The sequence below is a fragment of the Schistocerca piceifrons genome, chromosome 7 (genome assembly GCF_021461385.2).
Source record: "Schistocerca piceifrons isolate TAMUIC-IGC-003096 chromosome 7, iqSchPice1.1, whole genome shotgun sequence".
NCBI lineage: Eukaryota > Metazoa > Arthropoda > Insecta > Orthoptera > Acrididae > Schistocerca > Schistocerca piceifrons.
This window is the reverse complement of record NC_060144.1, coordinates 213866638-213890455: the sequence shown is the minus strand read 5'-3', so window position 1 is coordinate 213890455 and position 23818 is coordinate 213866638. Positions and strand designations below refer to the sequence as shown.

At 41.4% G+C, this 23818-nt stretch overlaps 1 protein-coding gene across 1 annotated transcript in view; it reads left to right on the top strand.

Moving 5' to 3' along the window:
- Nucleotides 1-23185, top strand: part of LOC124709123 (flocculation protein FLO11-like) — a 587789-nt gene extending 564604 nt beyond the window's left edge. The window contains exon 4 of the mRNA XM_047240781.1: nucleotides 18048-23185. Coding sequence (XP_047096737.1) covers nucleotides 18048-18224 — 177 coding nt within the window. The 3' untranslated portion in view covers nucleotides 18225-23185. The remainder of the gene's footprint in view (nucleotides 1-18047) is intronic.
- The last annotated feature ends 633 nt before the right edge of the window (nucleotides 23186-23818 follow it).

The window sequence follows — 23818 nt, the reverse complement described above, 5'->3', positions numbered from 1 at the left end:
AATGAATTAGTTAATTAGTCGCTCCTCCTAGGAAACCAGAGAGCGGGTTCCCTCCTCGCATCTGGCAATACGTCTTTTGCCGATGAAGCTTCAGAGTCACACTGGGTTTCACAAAACCTTTACGGTCAAAATAACACCCACAGCACACGAGCCTAAAATTGTTTTTTTACCATACAGCTACCCCTGACAGCATTCAGTGTTTAAAATTAGATCTTTTAAATTTGATCATTAGCTTGTGTACTATTATCAGATTTGACTAAGCAGCAATTACCAAGTGTTTCTTCAAATATCCAATGCAGTGAGGAAGAGCAATGGTATTGCACCGGTAGTGACAAAAAAACAAGCACAAATTCTGAAAGACTGCGCCGTCAAAAGACGTCAGTTTTTTATTACTGCTTACAAAAATTGTTGCTCAGTTTACAGTTCACGGTCACTGCAATAACATGAGAGTGTAAATAACAGTTTTATTTACAAGAGCTTTGTTTACATTTCACGTGATATCAATGGCTGCGCCACCATCGGTTGGAATATAACTGAAATGGTCCAATCTTCTATTTCCAAGTAACAATATCGATTCCCTGACTTAATATAACTTTAATTAACTGCTGTATATTTGCTTGCTGTGTGGGTGAATACAAGGTTACACTTATTAGGTCCTCTAGGACTATTAACTGTATCTAGAGTTTGTTTTGAGTTTCATCTCTTACGTTTGTAAAAAATGATAAGATGGACCACGCACAAGTTTTTACACGATAACAAATCGTTTGGTGGTAGGTTCTCAGGTCGAAGGCTGGTAAATAAATCAGCTGCGAAACTCTGTTTAATGAGTGCCGTATTAATTACACCTCATGTTAATGACGTTTTTAGTTATCTTTTGAGTAACATCCATTTTTCTGGGATAGCGTTCAGTCATCAGTTCGTTACCTGTTTGCGTCTGTTTTATTTCACGGCGACAGATTACATGTATTTTATATGTTAGTCAACAGATGGGTAATCATTAGTTCAGTGACTATATTGGAACACACACACACACACACACACACACACACACACACACACACAGTAGCGCCCAAGATAATGTCCAAGAAGTTATAATTTAACTTCAAATCAGAGAATTTTCTTAAAAATTCCAACGAATGTTTAAATTGTATCTCAGCACCGCTATGTGATTTTGTGCTCGAGAAATCACGTTTCCTTTTCAGTATCCCCATAAAAATTAATTGCAAACAGGAATACTTGAGTTCCTCATTTGTTCATGTAACATTTCACCCGCGCGGATTGAGGCGTCATGACACGGACTGCACGACCCCTACCGCCGGAGGTTCGAGTCCTCCCTCGGGCACGGGCGTATGTGTTGTTCTTAGCATAAGTTAGTTTATGTAGTGTGTAAGTCTAGGGACCGATGACCTAACCAGTTTGGTCCCATAGGAATTCACGCACATTTGAACATTTTGAAACATTCCACGAGTCTCTTTAAATGAACCAGTACATATATAGGCTTCGACTCACAGAAGATATCATACTTTATATGAATAGATCAGAGAACGACGAAGAGACGCTCACAGCACTTTACAGCAACAAGCAGCGACTGAAGTAGCGAGCCACGCCCATAACGTGACCAAACGACTGGGGAGCTGGGAACAGTAAAATCACATCGTGCTCTAGAAAGGGCGAGACAGTTTTCATCTTGAACGTTTGTACAGCTCTGGTCGTTAAGACCGCAAAACCAGGAGAGATATCAAATAACGAAATTTTACGTAGAGTACCTTGCACAGCTTAGTACGAATAAAAGAGAAACAAATTTGTAGACAACGTGATTCCACCTCATCAGTACTTTTGTCGACAAGCGGAGAGAAAGTCTTCATATCTCTAACCTGAAAAACCAGTTAATGGAACACATCTGAATCGTCTTCGTTTTTCATAAACGATAAAATTGCTACCAGTGCGACTGTAATGAAAGAAAACTCCGCCTGGATCACTGTATTTAGTTCTGAGTTCCAGTTTTGATAGTGTGAAGAGATAGTATAAAGACTGCGCCATGTAAAACGCAATTTGCCAGAATGGGTGCCAAGCGTGAAATTGTAGCTTTAAACTTTACTTTCGTTTTGCTGATAATACTACAGTGTTTATCAGTGGTGTAGATAAACTTAAATCATTCACTAAATAGGCGATGTTTGAAAGTATGCTTGAAAACCAGCTATAATAATATTAAAATAATCTAAGATTAATGCAAAAAAAATGTTCAAGTTACCAATGAAATTATTGAACTACACTGTCCGTTCACATTAATGCGACCAACTGTCAAAAGCCTGAATAACCTCCTTTTCCAGCACGGACTGCTGCGACACGTGCAGGAAGAGAGTCAGTGAGGTTCTGGAAATTACCGACAGGGATGTGGGATCTTGACGACTCCAGTACTGAAGCCAGCTGCGCTGGGTTTGCTGGGTCAGGATCCACTATCCAGCTTGATAGAGGTGGTCCCACAGATTATCGATTGGGATTAAATCCGGCGAGTTTAGTGGCTAGAGGAGTACGATAGACTCATCCTAGTGGTCTTCGAACCACGTACGTGTACTGCGAGCTTTTTGACACGTTGCATTGTCCTGCTGGTAGATGCCGGATCCTCTATCCAGCTTGATAGAGATGGTCCCACAGATTATCTATTCGGATTAAATCCGGCGAGTTTAGTGGCTGGAGGGGTATAGTAGACTCATCTTGGTGGTCTTCGAACCACGTACGTATACTGCGAGCCTTTTGACACATTGCGTTGTCCTGGTGGTAGATGCCATCGTACCGAGGGGAAACAAACTGCGTGTTGGGGTGCGTATGGTCCACAAGGATAGATGCATACTCGTGTTGATTCATTGTGCATTCCAAAATGGCGAGATAATCCGTGAAATGTGACCAAAACATTCCCCGGACCATAAAGCTGCCTCCTCCTTTGCTTTCAGAAGTTTCACGTTGAGCTTGCAATTTTCTGAAACCAACGCTACAAAAATCATGAATCATGCACCACTTCATAACTGCAGGGAATACACTTCCTTTTAAATGAAACATAAATATAACCCGTTTTGTCATATTTAATAATAAATTAAAGTAATTCTACTACAGAGAGGCCGACATAAAATACGTCTGCTCAGTTCGATGTAGACGAGAGAAAAGAGTACAGTTTACTGTAAGGAGCTTCGCTCCTCGCTTGCATTTCGTTATAAAACATTTGAAAACACAATCCGTTCGCTTCGTTTCAGCCACCGGTTGATTCCTCTTATATCTTCTATCTGAACTCATACTTTATACAATTTTTATTACATTTTTCGTAGGCAGCATGAAATATTTCTTTAAGGGAGGAGCGCACATTCACGCAACGAAATCACTTTGAAATATATTTTAAATTTAAGAAAGAGACGAGTTTTTTCAAGTAATGCTTCAGTGTGCATGGCCTCGTACTGCCATATGCGTGTGAAACCCTACCAAGCACTTGTCGAATACGTGCCACACAGAATCGCTACTGTATTGCTTTGGGAAGGTGGATCTAAACGTTATTGACCAGGTGGTCATAATGTTTTGGCTCAACAGTGTACGGAAATGTTAACAGCAAGAGAAATCCAGATGAGTGGATCAGGGAATAGACTGGAGCGAAAGACATACTGTGATAACAATGAAACTGGCGCAAGGTGTAGCCAGGCAAATGGGTGATACATAGAGCAAGCATGTTCTCTGGCGGATTCCAACAGACGTGAAGACACAGTTTTGACGACCTAAATGAAGGTGGATAGAAAATAGTGAATCTGCAGTAGGAACATATATACGTATAGCTGGTTTGAAATACATTCACAAGGCGGAGTCGAGTGGCTGATGATGTTGAAGTTAATGACACTGGTGTGTGAAAGCGGAATTGTACTGCAAAGAAAAGACAGTACCGAGAACCAGTGTTGATGCAAAAAGGAGAGTTGGCTTTTCAGCAGACTTCTGCTAGTCATATGAGGGAGTGAGGACGGTACAGTTTCTCTCTCTCTCTCTCTCTCTCTCTCTCTCTCTCTCTCTCGCTCTCTCTCTCGCTCCACTTCCTCTGAATCAGCCAGGGCAGGCTACATACTAGCAGCAGCGGCGGATCCCGAGAGAGTAAATCCGTGGCGTGCCGGTCTCGTGAGGTCCATTTCACGCTGACGCCGCACCCGGCTAAGCCTGCGGCGTCCGTGAACGATGTGCGAGCCGTGGCGGCCATAGCCACCAGCTTACATCCCGGACAGATGGACTGCGAAAGGCGCCACCCGACTGCTTACGCATGCAAGCGTGTGACACCCTGTAGTTTCCGCGCCATGGGTCCGCCTGCGCGAACCGAGGCCAGCGCTTCTGCAGCTATGCCCACAGTTCGATAGAACTTAACGTAGTGCGCCATATATGTGGCTAGCATGATGGCTTACGGAGGGAGTCGTTATGGGCTGGGTGCGTCATAGTAGGATGCGGACGTCACCATCTACACTATTGCCCATTAAAATTGTAACACCACAAAGGTAGCATGCGACAAACGTTATACTGGCAAGAAGTGTAATACACTGGGTATGGAAACAGCCTCTCAGCACAACCGCACGAAGTAGATAGTTGTAAGAACATTTGCATTCTGCACGTAAGAGTAGAGTACTTAGCAGATTCCTCATTCAGAATCGCATTTGAATGTTGTTTGTTTGTGAGAAGATTATGTTATGCCTCACCTAGGGAGGAGAGTCGTCTGCCAGCGTATGCTGCAATTCCACAGCGTTAGGATCGTGGACGGTCGAAACTCGACTTCATCGTTACGTGGTATTGCCGGTCGTATTGTCAGGATTTCACGACTGTAATGACAATATGGAGTCGATGGTTTCCAGAGAGCCATTCTCAATGCAATACTGCCAGCCCCGCACGCAGGTTGGTTGGGGGGTGGGGGGCAATGGGTGGAGTGAAGGCAGGGGCGCGTGACACCCCCTCCCCCCCGCCCGAAATACTAGACGCAATGGAAATTTTGTAGTACCAAAATGCTTCCTTCATATTGTCCATTTTTGATTATGATTGAAAGTCGAGTGAAAGGAGTTTCCGGTGAAAAGAAGTTGATGATAAACAGCAGAGGAAGATTCACGAAATCATATGAGGCTCCAACTCTCCTGAAGCAGAGTACATGGTGAACAGTTTCGTAACATTACTGAATCTGTATTTGCATGAAGATTTCCATGTAGTTGAAAATGGATCATCCAAGAACAGGTTTGAGCTAATTCTCTTAGTTTGTCTCCAGTCTCAGTGTCATACGTAATCACACATGGAAAAATTTAGATGCAACATTGCTGTGTTTGCGCTGTTTCGGAACAGAACAGAACAGACTCAAGGTTAGTATCTTCGTTCGACAACTTGTGTAAAGTAAATAGATACTTTCCACGTAGGGAAAAAAGCGAATAATTTTGAGTTTCCTTTGTAATCTTCTGCTAGTTTCTTTGTTATTTATCGAGGTATTTGCTTTTCTACTGAATAGTATGAGAGATTGATACTTCAGTAACACTGCTGTAAAGTAAATAAATATTTGTTTAGTAATTTTGCGGAAATTTGAGCTGTTAAGCAAGTTTATGGATATTTAAGACGAATGAAAACAGCAAACCACTTTTTGTTCTGTCTGACCTATTAAAAGGTGTAATCGAATTAAATTTATAATATAAAAAGTCTTAGTAGGTAAAATTAGCTTTCCAAATCCCCCTCATACCTCGGAAAGTAATTCCGTGTTTGGGCCTGCGTACAGCATTCGCATGACTGAGAGGCTAGACATTGTTTACTTTACCATGCAGGACCCTACAGCCACCTCACTTACTTCGCATCAGAAATGAGGACGTCTGAAGGAAAACAAATATCCACGCAGACCGTACTGTGACGCCTGGATCAGCACGGATTGTCAACGCGGCGACCAGTGTAACGGCCTCAGTTCACGCGGAAGAAAGAAGACGCTCGCCGACAGCGATGACCCGAACGACAACACTGGACACATGATCACACCACGCCGTCTCTTCACACGACACACGATTCTGCGTACATCACAATACGGGGTGTCGTACGAGGATTGGTCAGTAATCAGGGATATCGCAGGAGCGATAGTTCGAAACAAAAAAGCCTAGTAAACACGGATCTAAAATGCGTACTTTAAGGGCTTTGAGCACTTCTTCATCTTCGATAGTGTGAAAAAAAAATCTGTTCTACTCCAAGCTCTTTGCTTTCCACATTTTGAGAAGTGATAGTTTGGACCTAAACATAAAGAAATGTCCATTACGCTTGGGCTCTACATCGCATAGCTTAAGAGCTGTGAGTACTCGTTCATCTACTGTGAAACATGTCTCTTGTACTAAACAGTTCCTCGCAGCCCTTAATGTATGCAGTTTAGAGTCCATGGTTACTAGACTTTTTTTATTCGAATGGTCGTTCTTTTCATATAACTTATTATTGACCATACCTCCTGGGACACCCTGTATATCCATCACGTGTAGAAGCTACAAGGACCAGATTGCATTGGTCATCGTCATTTATGGGCTCAATAACAGGAGGACTATCATTCTGTATGCAACAGTATCGCCTCTGGTAATCTTAACCGGTAACTTTCACAGCAGCCGTCAAGTGTTTGATGCATGAAATATAGCTGTGCCCTTTCTTCGATGTCCCTGTAACGTAAACTTTCAACAAGAAAACGTAAACCCGTATATCAGCCACGCTGACCAAACCTAACTCGACACAGAGGAATGAAACTATACGGTTCCAGAGAACTTTTCGAGTCTCAAACATCTCTTATTTATACATGCAAACTAATTAAAGCACCTATGTCTGCGTTACAGGCGGGATCCCTCGTTTCATTTGATGCTGAAGCGCTACTCGAATACAGTTGGAGAGCCTGTGCAATGCTGTTCGAGCTTAGGGGAATACTAATTGGGATGGGGCGTGAATGGGAGTTTGGACCGAGTAGGCAGGCGTGCTAAAGTAGTCCGTGCAGTTGTGGAAAGCCACTGTGCCAGGGCGGCACAACGGTTAGCGCATCTGCCTTGTGAGTAGAAGGGTTCGAATCGCGACCTTGGTACAAGTTTCCGTACCTTCATCCTGCATATATACATCGATACACAGGGTTGTCGAGAGGTCGGCAGATCACCAATATCTAGCCACTACGACTGAGGAACTCTTGCGTGGGAGTGGAGCAGGATGGACTGGTGTTCCTGTATCCGTCATTCAGACTCAGTTTGAGTCGACGCCTGGCCGAGATGCTGCTGCCAGAGGCGCTTGCTCTGCGTAATAAACTCAGCAACCTATGTACCCTCAAGTAACCTTTATCTTTAATCGTGTATTCCAATTATTATACTGTGCTCACACAATAAGCAAAATTTCATTATTTGCTATTCTTCCTGGTATATCAGTTTTTACAACCAGCAGTAAATGTCAGTTGTTCCACACTCGACCTAAACCACTTGAGCAGTTTTCAACCAAACGTGGTAAAAATGTCTGGAAAGAATCACTGTAGGATAAGAGCCACCCACATATTAAAGATGCGGAGTGGGGGGTGGAAAAGAGAGTGTAGACCACGACGGGCGACTGTCCATACTTTATTCATCCAGTTTTTGACAATAAGAGCATTTAGTGACTTGCGACAAGGTTTACACTTAATATGAGACCTTTACGAAAGCTTTTCTTCCTGACTGCTCCCACAAAATGATGAAATGAAAAAAAATTATCGAGTAAAGCTACCGCATCAAGCATGACGTTTTAATTTATTACTTCTTCACTGATAACTGTATTCGCGAAGCACCTTGCGGACAGTATTGATATGTACCATAGAATGTGCCTGCAAAATTATATCATTGTGCGACGCATAGTTCAGAAGATGTGGCATCATAAATACTGAGACACATAAAAAATTACAGCAACATGCATGATCTTAAAATTTATTACTTCTTTTCTACTACTTCTATTCACAACACATTTCGCAAACAGTATCGACATATGCCGCTCAATGAATATACAAAGTTATGTCATTGTACAACATTTAGTTCAGGAGATATGTCATAAATATTGAGCTGCGTGAAAACGAAACTGCAGGGTGAAATCCGCTAGAAATACAGGTGAAATATGTGTAGAAATATGTGTGAAATGTGTTACATATATGTTAAATATAAGTGACAAATGCGGATACGGGCAAAGGCGCGATTAAAAAGTTCCTCCTCTACCTCCGCATAGATTTGAACCAACCTAGGCACTATCTGGAAAGAGAAATAATGTGGGAGAACCATCGACGTCCTATACGAGTGGGTGTGATAACGTAGCGAGAGAAGGAAGGGGGAGGAGGAGGAGGAGGAAGAGTAGGAGGGGGAAGAGGAGGAGGAGACCGACAGACAGAGGAGGAAGGAGAAGGACTAATAGAATTGGAATAACTAGGAAGAGGAGGAGGAGGAGGAGGAAGAGGTGGAGGGGGAAGAGGAGGAGGAGATGGATAGAGAGGGAGGCGGAGGAGACCGACAGACAGAGGAGGAAGGAGAAGGACTAATAGAATTGGAATAACTAGGAAGTGGAGAAGGAGGAGGAGGAAGAGGAGGAGGGGGAAAAGGAGGAGGAGATGGATAGAGAGGGAGGCGGAGGAGACCGACAGACAGAGGAGGAAGGAGAAGGACTAATAGAATTGGAATAAATACATACCCGAGCAGCACCGAGTACTCGGCTAGTAACCTACAATCTGGAATAAACTAAAATAAGATTATAGATCTATAGCAAATCTGACTTGTGGATTCGACAGGGTTGTTTACGTTGTAAGTCTATGTTTCACTGCCGTAGCTCAGAACTGCTAATACACACTGACTCTCAAAAAAATGGTTCAAATGGCTCTGAGCACTATGGGACTCAACTGCTGTGGTCATAAGTCCCCTAGAACTTAGAACTACTTAAACCTAACTAACCTAAGGACATCACACACATCCATGCCCGAGGCAGGATTCGAACCTGCGACCGTAGCGGCCATGCGGTTCCAGACTGTAGCGCCTTTAACCGCTCGGCCACTCCGGCCGGCCACTGACTTCACACTTCCTTTCCAGATAATATTTAGTTTACCGAAAACACTCTAGGCCATATGCACTCCGTTTTCTATTTCTAACATTGAGTCATTATCATAAACGACCATAAATGCAAAAGGTTCTGATCTAGTTGTATGAGTTAACTGATAACTTGTACAGTTTTATTTGCGTTAATATCAAACTGTTTTAGTTTGTTGTAGTTGATTTTCAAGCCAACGTTCTAATTTCCTATTTTTAGTTCTAGTTCAATTTATCTACACCAATTATAAACACTGCAGTATAATCAACAAAAAGGAAATTGAGTTTAAAGTTACTCACGCTTGACACCCATTTGGACAATTTGCGTTTTTCAGAACACGGCCTTTATATTATCTCTTCACAGGATCAAAACCAGAAATCAAATCTAAATATAGTGACATCAAACGGTGTTTTCTTTCATTACAGTCGCAGTGCTCACGCTTTTCCCAACACTGCATGGCACCATTTATGAAAAACGAAGATTATTCAGATGTGTTCCATTAACTCGTTTCTCATGATAAGAGATATGAAGACTTCCTCTCGCCTTGTCGAGAACGGTATTGTTAAGATGGATTCGCTTTGTCCGGCTCTGATCGATTTGATACCCATACGGCTTAGAGCCACTATTCCTGCCAGAGTTTGTAGCTTTCCGACCTAAATTTTCGCACCCAAATCACATATAAATTTATTTATGCATTATTCGTACTAAGCCGTATAAGCGCAAGAAGTAAAATTTCGTTATTTGCTTTCTCTCCTAGTTTTGTAGTGTTAATGACCAGCACTGTACAAATGCTGTAAATGTTCAAGATAAAAGCAGCCCCGCCGTGCAAACAACACGCTGTTATTTTACTGTTGCCCGCTCGCCAGTATTCTGGTCACGTCAAGGGCGTGGTTCGCTATCACAGCATCTGTCATTGCTTGTTGCTTTAACGCACTGTGAGTGTATCTTCGTCGTTCCCTGAGTTATTCAATGATATATCACGTGTTGTGTCAGTTGAGGCCTGCATCCGCACTGGTCCATTGAAGGACACTCGTGGAACGTTTCGTGAATAATTCACGAACTCCACTATTCGTTGTCTGCTTGTGATTTTTATCTGTGGGCATATTTAAAAGGAGAAGTGTACGAAAATAATTTTAAATCGTCAGTTCAACAGAGGGAAAACAGATGCTGGGATATCGAAACAATCGATGTTTTACTTATGCGTCAAGTGAGTTTGAATGTAATTCCACGAGCACAAAAAAGTCATAGCGGTGCAGGATTCCCGTTGAAACGTTGGTTGTAATTTTGAAATGTAAATTCTAATTTCATGTAAAATGATGTTTCCTATGACTGATTGTCCTTGTTATTGACGAGAGCTCTCTGTTGTCTTGGACATACGGACATAATGTGGACACTGGAAAATGGATGTATGTGTGTGCACCACTCTTGATATGCAACGTGATTTCTTAGCGTAGGGCGACGTCTCTACCTTATGCCTCGTAAACCCTTCTAAAATCATAATTTTTTAATATTTATATGCAATTTTTAGCATTAGTTTTACCAGATAGCATATGGTTTTGTATCTAAACAATGGTTTTGGAATTTGCGGTTTTACAATCATATTTGACTTACCTCGTGCTCATGACACATACAACAACTTACAGTTTACGAATTTCTGAAAATATTAACCTAGTACGGAAAATCACAAATCGATTCTACAAATCACGACGAAACTGTCGCAGTTTAAACGTACGTGACGGAATAAGTACTATTTTTCCAAAGCTGTCAAATCTATAGTTTAATAAACCCGAATTTCGTATTGAAGATACCTGTTTCTAACAACATTCACATGTAATTATGCAAATAAATTGATAATTCTGCTGTCTCCGTACAAAACCCGTAACTGTATTACAGGGATTATTAATTCCATAATGTTAGCGACTTTAACTGAAATATCCGTGATAAAAATAAAGTATGCGTTTTGAATATCATTTCGTCGAGACTTGAATTGACAATTAAATACCTTTCTGAACCAATTTTTAATTATCTGATTAGTTTTGCTGCTGAACTCTAACAACAGTGTATTTGATTACTTTTTTATAATTAACTGGTTGTTTAGGACAATAACATCAGACATCAGAAACTACTATTACAAATGTTCAGATGTATGTGAATTCATAATGGACCAAACTGCTGATGTCATCGGTCCCTAGACTTCACACTACTTAAAGTAACTTATGCTAAGAACAACACACACATCCATGCCCGAGGGAGCACTCGAACCTCCGGCGGGAGGGGCCGCGCAATCCGTGACGTGGCGTCAAAGACCACGCGGCCACTCCACGCGGCAAATGTAACAACTTTGGACCTAGAAATACAGATTCCAGCTAATTTGTATCAGTCAACACTTTGATGGAACAATGTTTATCGCGTCTATTGCAGTGCTAAAATGTCACGCGGTCATAGTCACCTATCCAACCGCGGTATGTGCGAGTAACATATGGATTACAAAGAACGTAGTCAGCGAAGTTTGTAGCAAGTTGCTCAAATACATAAAAAAGTATTTTCCTCTTCCAGAAAAAAATCTTCACCTATAAAGAATATTTCTCATAAAACACCAGTGTGACCCACCCTATAATATTTCTCAAGTGTGTGGAACGTGTACCAAATAGTATCACAGTCGATATTGAACTATTCAAAGAACAGTACTACTAATGATCTCAAGTTTGACTTATGGGAGAGCATCGCGGCGGTGCTGAAAATTCTTTAAATAGCAGGCACTTGACACAACCTATCATATGAAAATCAGAAAGTTTCAAGAACCAGCCTCAAATAAGGACTCGAGGAGTGTACTAACTACTCGTATATATCGCGACGTAGGGATCTCGTACGCAATATTAGACTAATTACAGCATGCATAGATGCGTTTAAGTAATCATTGTTCCTGCACTCCATACGTGATTGGTAGGGGCAGAATCCCTGATAACACTGTGCAACAAACTTTCATTGTATATTTGTAAATTACTTTATTTAGCGTTTTTACATTTATTTAAATATAATACGATGAAAAATAACCAATAATAGAAATATGTATTTCCAGCCAGTACGTGACCTGTTTTATATCATCATTAGAGATATTTATTTAAGTAGCAATATACCCTAGAGATTTTAAATAAGTGAGAATATTGTTCATAATTGTGAATCCATGGAATGAAAAATCAACTGAACAATGTGACACTCTTGCAGTGACAAAGTTCAGTAAACATCAATTCTTAAAGTTAGAAAGAGTAAGCCAAATAAAAACTGAAGAATTTCCTACGAACCACTTTGTAGTTCCGTATGAAAACTAGCAAACATACACAAATAATTCTTTAATTTATAATGCAGAACGAAAATAACTGTAGGTACCGTTAGAGTTCATAACATTCAGTACTATAGATGCCTTTACCATAGTTAATGTTCTCACATAACATTTTGACGAGTTTCTAATCAAACTGAAAGTCGGCTACACTACGCGGTTTTGCTTGAATTATTTCTTGTAAGTTACATCTCGAGCATCGGCAGCAGTACCCCAGCAGTAGCTTGCCAAAACATCAGGAGACCACTTCCCTGAATACCTCTTCTTCATGGTTGCAATATCCTGATGAAATTCCTCGATATATTCATCAGAAACTGCACCAGATGGGCATGAAGGAAGCTTATTTCAGAGACATGGTGCACTCAGACTTTTCATAACATGACAACAATTCACCTGCATACTCCTTATAATTTTCTACTCTCTTATTTCCTAAGAAACTGAAACAAACAGTAACAGACATTTTCAAAATTTATTCAAGTCTCCTCCTTATCACCATTTAACATTTCACCGAATTTCTTGTGTTTCAAAATCTCTGACTTCTGTTGGTGAACGATGATATCTACTTTTATTTTTGGTTCACTCAATCGTGGGAATTTTTCTCTTACTTGCTTTTAGGCCTTGCCATATTTATTTATTTTCTTAACAAAATGTTTCGTGAATTACATGAACATTTTCTAGAACGAACTAAAGCAACTACTACCTACAATAGCAACTGAGGTAAGGTACTGGAATGGTATGACTTCAGTGTTGAACAATATTTTTATCGTAGTGTTTTATTTTTGTCGTTTTATACACACTGTGGCAATACATTTCCTCTATTTTGCTTTATGAACTAATACCACAGCTATATGTAATTTTTCTTTGTGATATTCGTTTTCAGCACGGTAGAAGACAAGAATTAGCTTGTTTTATACATTTTATATTTTCACTATTACTTGCTGTAATTGTTACAATCGGAAGTACCCTCTGTCTTGCACTTAACAGTTATTTTTAGAGTATACAGCGTGTAAACGGTAACTGTTTACAACATTCTACTGTTGTATAGGTGAAATCGAGACGAAAAATTCATGTAAGACACTCGGGGTCTATCAAGTTGGGAAACATTGTGAAACTGGCCTACAAATGGTATTTAAGCTTTGGTGCATGCGTCTGGCCCGAGATTTGGATTAAAACTATCCTTGAATATTGAAAACGTAAAATTGACATCTCTGTACATTTTACCTCAAAGTGTTTTGAATTGGAAAGAATCGTTTCTTTGGTCTGGCCTTCGTATTACGAAACTACTACTCTTGTGAGGGTTAAGTTTAGCTCGAACTGCAAACTTAATTAGTTTTTACACAGAGCTTACAAAAGTCACTTTCGTTTCAATACCCACACGGAAAAGTTTAAGTTAATAATGTTAACGAAATAGCCGACTGGTTTAAAGAATGGGAGAGGCTACTGAAAATCTCACGCTGCGCACGTGCCCTGTAACTTAGGTAGTTTTCGTAGGCTAATTTGAGGCTGTTATCCGGCGTGATTCACCGCAAGCCTCCTACATCAAACTGGTCGTCTCGACTTCCTCTTCACCAGTGTGGTACGCTGCAAACATCATCGATGATTACAATGCCTTTGTTTATACGGACTCTATATCTTCACAATAAAATGTTCTTCAGATATGCAAGCACGTCTGAAGGAACGGACACTATCATTGACGATTACAGTTGTATTAAAAATTACGGAACAGATTCGCATTCTGCGACTGTGCGTTGATATGAGCTGTTTGTGACACATGAAAATTTTTGCCGGGTCGAGACTCGAAGCCGGATTTCCCACTTATCGCGATATCGCGAGCGGTCAACTTAATCACGCCTTCAGAACCGACCCAATGTTCCATAAGTCACGTAGGCCGAATCCTTATGGTCGCACAGTTCATGATTCTCGCCCAGGAAGACAAACATATCATCATTTTAGCCTATCGAGGCATGGTTACATCACTGTTAGTTATAATGTCTGTGTTTATAAAGTATCTGAATCTCCACAGTGCAGTGTTCTCCAGACTGCGTGGCACATGTAGGTTTCTGTAAATTCATCTTTTTAGAGATGGCTGCGGCACTCGGCTGCTCGATAGAGGATGTCAAATTAAACACCTTTCAGCCGTCTAGTTTCCAATCTTATTTGATTTGGCAACCAGTTTCAGTGTTTTACTACGCCATCTTCAGGCCCCTGAACGGCGTGTCGAAAGAATCTACCTCGGTAGTGATGAAAACAGGAGCCAGGAATACTGGTATTAGTAGATTGTTGCTATAGTGATCACTTCAAGCACGGTTGAAGATTTTTCCTATAGTGATCACTATAGCAAAAATCTTCAGCCGTGGTTGAAGTGATCACTATAGCAAAAATGTACTAATAACAGTATTGCTGACCCTGTTTTGATCGCAATCGAGGCAGATTCTTCCTACACGTCGGCCAGGGGACTGAATATAGCGTAGTAAAACGCTGAAACAGGCTGGCAAATAAAATAAGGTTAGAAAATAGCGACTGAAAGGTGTTTAATTTGACATCCTCTACATGCAAGTTTGGATCGTTTCTGGAGGCGTGCTTGGATAACCGAAGTGGTCGGTGACCACTCACGATAAGTGAGAAATCCGGGTTCGATTCCCGGTCCGGTACAAAGTTTCATGTGCCGCAAACGGGGCCCACGGGAAATACGGGGCCGACGGGATGGACGCGCCCCACAACTAACCTCTGACGTAACACTAGTTGCCGGGCCCGACGTACATCTCGAGCCCTCGACTATTTGTGGAACCAGGTGGGAAGTCTTTATGTCAAAGAAAAGGCACCCACTTTTTTTTCATTTAGTGAATTTCAAATCCCCCCAAAGGGGGCGGGCTGGCAGCAGCTTCGTACGCCGCTCTTCAGCCGACAGATTTTGTGACAAAGAGCAAGAGAACAAATAATAAAAACAACAGGCGATAAAATCGGAGACTTAGAGAGTAACAAGGCGAAAAGAAATCGTGGAACTTAAAACAACAACACAGGGATGATGACGCTAGTAAAAATACATACGAAGTAGACAGGGAAAACAATAGACAATTAAAAAACACAGCGACAGTCTGGATTCTGTTCGCAAAGGAAATAAAATTCACACCGAGCGACAGCATGGTTTCTGTTCGCAACACGAGAAAGACAAACAACACTGAATAGTCACTGGAACACTGCACTAAAAAGTTGGCAAATGTGACACCACAGTCGAGAGCAGGTGGGGGGAAACTGGACAGAAGATGGGAAAACGAAAAAGGGGGGGAAAGGAGAGTAAAAGCGAAGGGGGGAGCCGGGAAAGGAGCTGAAGGAGGATGAGGACCCATAAGAGGGGTGGGGGGGCAGACGCGACAGGGAGTGGGGTAGGCAGAGGAGGGGAATACAAAAGGACTGGGGGGGAGAAGGGAGGTAGGGAGAGGTTTAGTGGGGGGAAAAACAAAAGGCACCCACTGAAGTCCTTAACTTTGTAGTACCTTACCGAGAGGGTGAGTCTATCTAAACGCGCAGCTACGAAGTATTAAAGTAGTCTCACGGACTAACTCGCTCCACCATGTAGATGGCCGCTGCAACTTGTAAGATCTACAGGGTGGTCCATTGATGGTGACCGAGTCAAATATCTCACGAAATAAGCATCAAACGAAAGAAAACTACAAAGAACGAAACTCGTCTAGCTTGAAGGGGGAAACCAGATGGCGCTATGGTTGGCCCGCTAGATGGCGCTGCATTAGGTCAAACGTATATCGACTGCGTTTTTGTAAATAGGAACCCCCCAGTTTTTATTACATATTCATGTAGTACGTAAAGAAATATGAATGTTTTAGTTGGACCACTTTTTTCGCTTTGTGATAGATGGCGCTGTAATAGTCACAAACGTATAAGTACGTGGTATCACGTAACATTCCGCCAGTGCGGACAGTATTTGCATCGTGATACATTACCCGTGTTAAAATTGACCGTTTACCAATTGCGGGCATGTGCTGTGTATGCTGCTCAGTATCCTGGACGACATCATCCAAGTGTCCGGACCGTTCGCTGGATAGTTGCGTTATTTAAGGAAACAGGAAGTGTTCAGCCACATGTGAAACGTCAGCCACGACCTGCAACAAATGATGATGCCCAAGTAGGTGTTTAAGCTGCTGTTGCGGCTAATCCGCACATCAGTAGCAGACAAATTGGTCGAGAATTGGGAATATAAAAAACGCCGGTGTTGAGAATGCTACATCAACATCGATTGCACCCGTACGATATTTCTATGCGCCAGGAATTGCATGGCGACGACTTTGAATGTCGTGTGCAGTTCTGCCACAGGGCACAAGAGAAATTACGGGGCGATGACAGATTTTTTGCACACGTTCTATTTAGCGACGAAGTGTCATTCACAATCAGCGATAACGTAAACCGGCATAATATGCACTATTGAGCAAAGGAAAATCCACGATAGCTGCGACAAGTAGAATATCAGCGACTTTGGCGGGTTTATGTATGGTGCGGCATTATGGGAGGAAGGATATTCGGCCCCCATTTTATCGATGGCAGTCTAAATGGTGCAATGTATGCTGATTTCCTACGTAATGTTCTACCTGTGTTACTACAAGATGTTTCACTGTATGATAGAATGGCGATGTACTTCCAACATGATGAATGTCCGGCACATAGCTCCGTGCGGTTGAATAGCATATTTCATGACAGGTGGATTGGTCGTCGAAGCACCATACCATGGCCCGCACGTTCACCGGATCTGACATCCCCGGATTTCTCTCAGTGGGGAAAGTTGAAGGATATTTGCTATCGTGATCCACCGACAACGGCTGACAGCATGCGTCAGCGCATTGTCAATGCATGTGCGAACATTACGCTGTTGAGAGGAATGTCGTTACACGTATTGCCAAATGCATTGAGGCTGACGGACATAATTTTGAGCATTTATTGCATTAATGTTGTATTTACAGATACTCACGGTGTTCTCAGAAATGACAAGTTCACAGAGGTACATGTATCACATTGGAACAACCGAAATAAAATGTTCAGACGTACCTACGTTCTGTATTTTAATTTAAATAACCTACCTGTTGCCAACTGTTCGCCTGAAATTGTGACCCATATGTTTGTGACTATTACAGAGCCATCTATCGCAAAGCGAAAAATGAGGTCCAACTAAAGCATTCGTATTTCTTTACGTACTACACGAATATGTTATAAAAATGAGGGTTCCTATTTAAAAAAAAGCGCTGTTGATATCCGTTTGATTTACGGCAGCGCCATCTAACGGGCCAACCATAGCGCCATCTGGTTTTCCCCTTCAGTCTAGAAAAGTTTCGTTCTTTGTAGGTTTTTCGTTTGACGCTTGTTTCGTGAGATATTTGGCCCGTTCACGATCAATGGACCACCCAGTATAATGTCATTTGCTGTGACATACGCCACAGAGCCCATATATGTCCTTGGCCCCGTTTGCAAACAGCTGACGTCAATGCGGACGTATTTAGTGATGTCGTAAACAGTTAGCGTTTGCATGCTGCAGATGTAAATGTTGATTTTTCTAGATCTTACCAAATGAATATGCAATTATTCTGTTTTGATAGGATGGGAGACTGCTACAAGACTTGTGTGTGTTTTGCAGGACCCCACAGTATGCCACACGTGCCAGGTGTGCGGCGGCTTCCGGCTGCTGCCCTGCTCCGTCTGCAACGGCTCCAAGAAGTCGATGCATCGCAACCACTTCACCTCCGAGTTCGTCGCGCTGAAGTGCATGCACTGTGACGAGGTGGGCCTGGTGCGCTGCTACGCCTGCTCGTAAGCTGCGGCCCAACAAGACCACAGGCATTCACGAGCGAGGGACTGGAACGCATCGACCACCTGACACGTGGGTGCATTCTACACGTGCTGCCCGATATCGACTAACTGCGCGACGGGACACACTTCCACGGAGTCATCCATAGGGGCCATCGCTCCCAACACCTACTGCTTGTTGCTGTGCGGAATTATCTCTGTTCTGGATCTGGAACCGTTGTTTCGGTCCCTCAAAGGCGGAGGTGTGCGTCGTACACGACTGGTTGTAATACCTACCGCTCACTTCCAGATGACTGGGTAAATGCCCCACTGTGAATCCGTCTCACTTGCGAAGAGTTTCTGCCTCACGACTGAATTTTTCTACTGCTGAGTCCCATCAGAGAATAACCGAGAACTCATTTTGCTGCCCACAGCAAGCCGTGACTCACTGAATTCACTTGCTTCGGAAAAGTCCGCGATTTTCTAAGTAGTTGGGATACATATTGTCAGAACTCTCAACTACTGATAGATGTTCGCGACTTGTGTGGTATGGTCGCGTTAGTTTATGGAGAAAATTAAGCTCAATATAACGGATACTTCCTGTTTCTTACATTAATCCTGTTTTCATCATTGGGCAGTGCTACATCCTGCAGTATTTACATGCGAGAGAAGCTGCATGGTGTACAAGGAAAATGTGAAACTGAAACATTTTCATTCCAGATTAATATATTGAATGTGTCGTAAATGCTGTTATTTCTATTTTTAAGCAAATTTTGTTGGATGTGGTTCTGTTGTCGGCCACTATGTATCAGTTGTTCTTAAAGACACTAAGATCGATATTTCGTTAAACAACAAGGGAGGTGAATATTCATCACGAAGAAGAATCAGATATGATCCTATAATTCAGTAGTTAAGACTTTAATAAGGGTTTTATGGGGATCTGAGAGTCATTTAGAGGTTGTTTTAGTATTTTAAGTTCCCGTAAAGACATTCCTACGTGGTTTTTGTTGCTGGAGATTGAATGAAGGACACCAGTCAAGTACTTTTGGATTCTTTGATAACATAGGAGTAAACTGTCAGGGGCCACTTGTAAGGACTGCGCCAAAAATTGCAAAAATTGTAGTTATTATGTCACATCTTTCATTTTTAGGCCTAATCAACCTTCTCAACCGAGCATCGAATATGTATCACATGGAGAAAACTGATACAGAAGTACCTCGTGAGTACTTCGAAAGTTGCGAATTGTGTCAGATATTCTCTGAAGTACTGTATGAAAAAAGAAGCTTACTGCAATGTCACCTTGAAGAATAACCCTGAAGAATAACTTGGCTGAATGATGATTTTCACCGTCATCCAATTCTCTAAATTCCGAAGTGCTTACTCAATACACTCCACCACTCTAGTATCACTTATTCTTTCCAATCTACTTGCCAAGTTTTTAATGGACGCTGTTTTAATAGTATTACTTTTATCAGGACTGAAGCCATGCGCCTGGTGGTGAGATCTCATTTTCTATTTACGGGAAATGATTTCGGGATTTTTGAAGGTGATCAACACTTCTGCGTAACAGCTTTTCACTAAAATTTGTCATCACTGGAGTCGATGTGTATTCCTATAGCAATTGTGCCTTCTGTTTTTGCAAAAGGTTGCACTCCACCAGAACCTCGTCGGATCACACTCAATTCTTGTTCCCATTGCTTTTGGGACTCTCCAGAACAGAAATCCTTTTAAGGCACTTTTGACGAAATAGAGATGTAAAGAAAAAATTAAATGAGTGAAGAATGATGACTGATGCATTACTATGATTGTTTGGATTACTTAATCTGTTCTGGCTGTAGTGCTCAAAATTGTTTCACTTAGGTAACCAGGAAATATTCCATTCATGAAAATTTGAAATACACTCTAAGGGAATACAGTTCATTATGTCTCATACTGTAACGAGGACATCAAAACTACCGAAATTTCGTAGTGAGAAGCTGTAAAGTTTTATTTGAACGAGCTACCGGAGGTAATGAAAATCATGAATGTATTTTACTAATACATTATACATGTAATTGGTGTGAACAGAGGCGACTATTTTGATTAGAAACGAGAATATTTGCTCAAGAACTGAACATTGTACAATTTGTGCAGAGACGAATGTAGAACTTAGTAGAAAAGGATATTCACATATGTACTTACATTGTAATTATGTAATAACGCTATGAATAATGGTGCTCTAAATTATAATTTAGTTTAGAATTTAGGCATAACGCACTGGCGCTAGAGAGTGAAGGTGCTTATTTCTACGCAGCAGCGAGGCATGTAACTCATGGTGTTATTTTGTTGTGTTATTTTTCCTTTCCTTCTGATATAGATAAGCAGTTTATTTTCTTTGTTGAACTGCAAAACTTCATCCTAATATATAAGCAAGATTTACGACAGTGTTTCCAGACTCTATGAGTCTGATTAAGAAAGCATCCTGTTAGCTCGAAACGATGTTAAGCCCAACAGAACTGATATGAATAGCAATTGATATGCACAGATGTGTTTCACCAGAGACTTTATTTTACTAGACCAAGAGCCTCGGACTATTTTGTAACTCCATCATCAAGAAGAATCAATCAATGTAGATTTGCTCGAGTACGATTTGTGGATGAACTATCTGGATTAGGAAACGAGGACTATCTGGTTACAATATGTGTCAATCGTAAATTATGCAGTGTTGCGAGAATCCCAACAGCACAGTTGGACAGCTTTTGGTTGTCAGTGGCTGCTTCCCAAAATCGTACACTCTGTTCAATATTACCTATAAACATTTGTGTCTTTCCATCAATATCACCTCTTCTCTTTCTACCTCTCACTCTATCTCTGTATTCGTTATGACACATGTAAACGCATAGCTAAAGAGTTGCCAACTGAAAGTGATAACCCACATATTTTGTAAATATGATGTCACAGATACATTATGATTTGGGAATATTTCCCTTCCAGCTGGAGAAACTTAATGTCTGTGTAGTTCTTTCCACTCGTGCCACAGGTGGCAGGAGAGTTCAGAAGTATGGAGTTGCGGTACTTGGTGATAATAGATAGATTCCATCATAATTAACAGCAACAACAGACTCGGCTGAAAATATACCATAATAGAAGCAAAAACATTCCAGTAAACACATGTCTGCAAACTAGATGTTTGTTTAGATCGTTGTTGAAATTTGGTATACAGCCACCGCAGACTTCAGTATGAAATATATTCTAGTTAGTAGAAATACAAGGTGATACAGCTGCCCCTATCTATGGCTTTTATGCAACTCGCATCATCTTGGAAAACTACGCACGAGATTTTCATATTGTCTCGCTCACTGCGTGTGAACTATTAGTCCTAAAAAAAGATGAAAAGCACGTTTTTCTAAGAAATTTAATGTAGTTAAGAAATTTAATGTAGTTAAATTTTGTACTGTGATGACTTTTGGGTGGAAGTCACGATTTTCGAATTATTCAAGAAAAACGGGTGAAAGTCATCTTCAAACGCGTTTTTCCTGATTAAGTGAAAAACTGTGGCCTCCAGCGATAACGTATTCCAGTACAAAATTCAGCTACATTAAATTTCCTACAAAAAAATCCCGTTCATTTTTCCTATAGGACTGGTAGTTTGCGACTAGCAGGTGAGAGAAGATAAGAATCTTGCGTGTGGTTTTTGAAGAGGTTTTGGGCTGCATAAAACCTCTGAGTGTGGGCAGCTACGTCACCTGTATGTTTGAAATGCAGAGTTTCCGATTAAGTCCTGATATAAGTGAGCTTGTATTTCACCCGTGGGATATCCTAACAAGACATACAATATTACTTCATCATGTTCGATGGTACAATGTACTGTAAACTTCTTGTACATACTGAAGCAGGTGTTCTAGGTATCGCGCTTGCGTTTGGAAGCAATACGATACAAGTGTCCGCAATGAGCTACAGTCGCCAGCAGATTATCTCGTACAGTGCACGATTGGCTGCTCCAGTTCTCCACTGTGCACTTCAATTGTCTGCTGACCGTAAAAAAAAAAAGGTGATCACGGAGGCCAAAGTATAGTACAGGTACTGCTTGACCTCTACATCTTGGACAAGTGTGGAGTGTTAGAGTCATTGGCAGCAAAACTTTCTTCTAGTGCATGCATGTACCATATTTCCTAACCATAGGCCACGGTTGTAATTTGAGCCAAATTTGGTGGTTACTTAATCGAAAATTTTACAATCAAAGCACATTTATACTACAAAGCACAATATTTCATACTGAACTCATAGGCAGCTGGTGACCACTATTCGTAGTTACCTCATAAAGGCTCGCCTGCGGATCTAAGATTGCTGGAACGTTTTGCTTCTATTGTCGTGTGGTTGCACATGTGACAGTTTTCACAATTAATTTGAATACCTTTTGTATGCATGTTTTGTTTTTCTGCACTCTTATCCTCTCCCTCATTTTTTTTGTTCCCCTTTAAGAGCTGCCTGTATACTTAGCTTCGAGCGCCGTCAATGACACCAAACTATATCTATAGTTGCTCTGCAAGATATGGAAATGGTATGTCCCTTAAAACTACAAAAGACGCTCCTGGATGGAATGCCTTGGCTAATAAAGATTTCAGCTTCGGGATACGGCCCTCAGCAAAGCAGCAGACGTTTCATGGCCCTACTCTTGCAGCTGATTGCTTAAGCTGGCTACGGTAACTCCAGCAGAGCCGCTTCTGCGCCTGCGCGTCAGAATGCCAGCCGGCAGCTCACCGGTCCGGAGATTACGGAAATCTTGTTACTCAGGTGGAACGCATTACGCGGCTAAAAGGAAATTACGTGCGAATAAAGTGGCCGTTGTGAAACAAGAGACCCACGACCTGAAACCGTATCAGCGGCGCTCCGACCAGCGAGTAACTGCCAACTGCTGTGTTTTCTGCTCTGTTTCTGCTCTTCTGTAATTTGTTTAATGACTAAAGCTGATGTATAATGAATTATGTAAATAAAGAGATGTTTACTTTAGCATAGCATTTGCATTCTTTATACTTTTTCCTCGTCTTCGATACAGGCTTTGGCCGTCGTACCAGGTGAGTCTCCTCTATCAAGTTCAGCGAACTCAATGAAATTACGGCGTCAAACTTGATCTCCTGTATGTACTGAGCAGTTATAAAAAAGGAAAGCACAGAATCAAGTAAAATTTGTAAATGAGTCAGTTTTCAAAATCGAGTCACTAGACCACTAACGCATGCATAATATTATAAATCTTTAGGTTAAAAACTATTATAAATAGATTTTTCAGTGGATGATGATCTTGTAAGAAGATCAGATGATGAGGTTCAAGGAGTGGTAAATAAATAAGATTATGTCGCCACCCATGAAGTTTAATAGCTACAGGAGCGTATACAAGCGATCAGACAAAATATGGAGGTACAAGGAACACAACACATCATCATGCCTAATACAATGTAGGAAAACCGTTGGAATTCAAAACAACTACCAATCGTCTCAGAATGGATAAATGCGGGTCCTGTATGGTTTTCAGAGGGTTCTTACACTATAATTCCTGCAGAATAGTTGAAAGTTCAGGTAACGACGATGGAGGTGCATACAGATCACGCACCCTTTTCTCGAAAGTATACCACAGAGGCTCTACTG